Here is a 4,032-nt window from a genome sequence, read left to right on the forward strand (position 1 = left end):
CTCTATCATAGATACGTAGCTTTATAAGAACTTTGGCTTCATGAACATGAAAATTCACAGCAAAACTCTCCAACCTAAACTTGGCAAATAGTTTGTGTTGTGTCAAACTCGTTATCTTAATGGATTCTTAATAGGTGATCCAATAACTACGCGATTTGTTAATGGGCCGTGTCGTTTCGTGTGGGGTAATAGATCATGCAAAAAATTGTCATGTTTAATACCTAAATCTGACAAACGATATCTTATTGGGTTCTTAAATGGTGATCTGATAATGTCCAACATGTTAACGGATGAACTGATAATGACCCAACTCATTAAGGTTAACCTAAAGCTTGTTATTTTCGTGTCGTTTCCTGTCAATTTAACAGGTCGTGCAAGATATTGTCAAGCCTAATTTTCTAGCACGACCTAGTCCAACCCTTCTCTACATTCTCTTTGATAGATGTAACGTGGGTTAAATTAGTTGGCCGAGAAAACTACAAGGTTCCAAAAAGGAATATGCCAAGAGTATTTCTTGCTGAAAATTTTCAGATGTCAAACATCAGGCTGCAGTTACAAGGCCAAGACTACTGAAGCAAAACAATAGCAAATTGAAGATCTTCAATGGGACGCATATTTAACCCAGCTTATGATAGAGCGAAGCTCACATGAAAACAATAAATAGCAGAGCCTGTTTTCTCAGTTAGAATTTCACAATTCAGCATTCAACAAATCTTCCCTCCAAGGCTTCATCACGCAAGACGTTTCGGTTTTCATTTATACCTTGCGGGAAACGCATTGCAGTTTTCTCTGCGAATTGATCTAAAATTGATGCTTCACAAAGAATTAAACCCTGAAATTTTTTAACATGACAGCTTCCACTCAAGAAAATGCCTCAGGTCATACTAGACTGACCAAAAATCGTAAGAAATATACAAGGCAACAAAGACGTCAGAGTCACCTCCCAAAACATCTCATTACGGAAGATGTAAGGGCAGACGATAGGAACTTCAAACCCGCAGATCCACCAGGAAAGTACGAAACAGCATAGTAAGCAAGTGCCAGAACCTGAAAGTTTTCATTTGCGCACAAGTTCAGTGTCTGACGGGACAATTAACACTCTTCGTTAATCATCATATTTGAAAACAAATATCCAGGCAAGTAAGACATGTCAGAAACAGATTTAAAAAGCAGAATCATCAGCCAGGTGGAAAAAGAATCGAATAGTATATCGTAACGATGGAAAAGAATTAGATACCTGTAACACCGAGAAGACAACAGATAGAATGTAATTGTGTAGCACCATGGATACATATATGGTACCCACCATACTGCCTAAAAATCCAACAGTAAACGGAAGACTCTGCATACATCGTGGAAAAAAAAGTACATCATCAGACAAGTAAATTAGGCGTGGGACAGGTTACAAAGACAACAGAATAGGTACATATGCGATCGAGTTACCTCTTTTGAAGACATGTGAGCAAGCTGATTCTTTGGACCTTTGAGTGCAAAGAAGGATGCGATAATAAAGGCACACCCAAGCGTAAAGCAGATAGCAAACTTCTGAGGCATCAACACCATGACAGGAAGGAACATGGTAAATGCGATAAAAACAAAGAACATCCCCGTTGCTAGAAACAAGCCAAAATACATGAGAGCTTTTCCTGAAGGGACATTACTAGTAGCAGACTGGAGGCTCCCAGGTATATCTCTCACTCCTTTGGAAACCCTATACAGGAACCGAAAAATTCAAACAAAGACCGCAGCAATTCTGAGATAAAATAAAATCCCAGAAAACAAATCAATATTAACTTTCGTCTCAAACTTGTCCATTCAGTGGGTGTAGGCAAACTATACAAAACTAGGGTACTGGGTGAATGATATGTTTCAGGCAAAGAATGGGAGTGAATTTATATTTAAAAATGATTAACCAGTTAGATGTTTACAATCTGAAAAATCATTCCATAGAACAACAGAACGACAAGAAAAAGCAATATGCGTTCCCTGCGCCCCCACTCCTCTTCTTCCCTGACTTCTGATTTATGTCTATATGCCACATTACTAGGATAATCTTTCTGCCCATCATGAAGGAACAACACCACTATTGAAATAACTGTTGGATTTTAGTCTTGCTTAGAGTTATTTGTGAACTGTGAAATTTAAGAACTTTAGATCTACTACTAAAAAACCATTGTGCATTTCGCAGCTTTTTTCTAATCATATGAAGCTGAGGCACACATATTCAGTTTACGCATTCTACTAACTTAAATACACTCTGCTATGAGCTAATTCTCATTTCTTAAATACCTCACCAGGACCCTCCACTAATCCTGTAACTCATATAGCTTGGAAGCTCTTCGTTTAACTGTAGTCCAATCATACAGTCAGGACTCAGAAGGAAATTCATAGACCCTAAATCAGCATATGAAACATCATAACCGGTATGATGCACTCAATCAAACACTAATCACAGATCCAAGCACAGAAATCAGATGCCCGTCATCACATTACATACCTAATCCCTATCGCAAATTTTACGAAAAGGGTCAAGAAATTAGCTTATTCTACAGACTCACCAGCTCCTAAACCCCTAAAAGCCAAAATCTCCATATCAGATTCACCTCAACATTTTGTCATTTACACAAACATAAACATAAACAGCCCCATACAAAATTCACCAAAAATATACACAAATATCATTAATCCAATATCAGATTCACTTATTTATACACAAATCCCCAAACCCATGATCAAGTTCACCTAAATATGCACTAAATCGAAAACCCAATTACCAGATCACTTAAAAAAACAGAAATTAAAAAAACTCACTACCAAAATCTCCAACAAATAACTATACAGTAACTAAAATGCTGAGTTAACTAAGCAAAAAACTATGATCAGATACGAACGTACACGCTGAAAGTTCCGGAAACGGTATCGTTAGCAGAACGGACTGCAGATTCGAGATCGAATCCAAGTCCCAAAGAGGAGCTCTCGTCCGTAGATTGTGAAGCGGCGTAGGAGTTCCAATCCGCTAACAAGGAAGACGACGACGATTTCTGCGAGTCATCGACGCCGCTGCCTGTCTGCGAAAACCATTCCTGCGCCATCTTCTGCATTGTGAAGAAGCTTCGCCGGGGAATAGGAAAGTCACCGACTTTGAGCTTTCGGGGAATTTAAAATCCGAAAATGGAAGGGAAAGCACGTTTCTTTTTTGTCGAGTTTCCTTGTCGAAACGTCGAAACGTGTTTTTGGTTAATAGAAAAACGGCGGTGTGCTGGTTTCCCGGGATAATTGCCGCCGTCGAGGCTTACGAATTAGACGTAAGGTTTGTTGCTGGTAGTGGATTTTAATTTCAATTATATATATATATATATATATATATATTTTTTTTTTTTTTTTTTTTGGGTGAGATGGGAATTATTTGGCCTTGTCCTCAGCATTGGGCCTAGAGAGGTGTTTTAAAAATGCGCTATGGGCTTAATTTGCTTGTATTCGAAGGTTCTAAAATCGTATTAATTTTCTTGCATCGAAGTTCTGAAATTGCGTCAATTAGCTTGCAATGTTTGAAGCCTTGAAATTGTACATCTGACTAAAAGATTGTTGCAGAGTTCATTTTTTTTAACGTTTGATGGCTAATGTAGCTCAAGAGAGACAGATGGAGCCGCCAACCAATCGCTATTAGCAGCTTCTGCCTATTCTTTCCTCATAAGTGTAACAAACTAAGAGGATGTGCATTGCCCTAAGAATCTTAAGTTTGACTTTCTTATGAAGGGATTCGGTAGCAAAGATCCCTGCGATAGCTTTCTGTATGGATTCCTTGCCTTTGAAGCAAAGTCTATGCCTCATAGGACCTGAAGTTTTGGGGTTACGGGTCCTTGCAGCTGTGTGAGTGGTAGCTCAAGCCCAAAACTCCTCTGACACAAGTCCTGATGGTTGTGGTGTGGTCTGTTTCCAAGCTTTGCTTGCACGTTTTGTACGATATGCACTTCTGATTGGTTCCATCCATCCTCGGGCCTTGTAGAGTTCATTTTTGAACATTTGAAAACT

General features: G+C 38.9%; 1 protein-coding gene across 1 annotated transcript; it reads right to left on the reverse strand.

The window, feature by feature from the left end:
• Positions 1–650: 650 nt before the first annotated feature.
• On the reverse strand, positions 651–3,304 carry LOC137743441 (protein transport protein SFT2-like). Its single transcript, XM_068483331.1, has 4 exons — positions 2,896–3,304; positions 1,444–1,711; positions 1,238–1,342; positions 651–1,047 (listed from the first exon to the last, which is right to left on the reverse strand). Exons 1-4 carry the CDS (start codon positions 3,099–3,101, stop codon positions 937–939), a joined length of 690 nt encoding a protein of 229 aa, XP_068339432.1. The 5' UTR covers positions 3,102–3,304; the 3' UTR covers positions 651–936.
• Between the last annotated feature and the right edge of the window lie 728 nt (positions 3,305–4,032).

Source organism: Pyrus communis, chromosome 8, assembly GCF_963583255.1.
Source record: "Pyrus communis chromosome 8, drPyrComm1.1, whole genome shotgun sequence".
Classification (NCBI taxonomy): Eukaryota; Viridiplantae; Streptophyta; class Magnoliopsida; order Rosales; family Rosaceae; genus Pyrus; species Pyrus communis.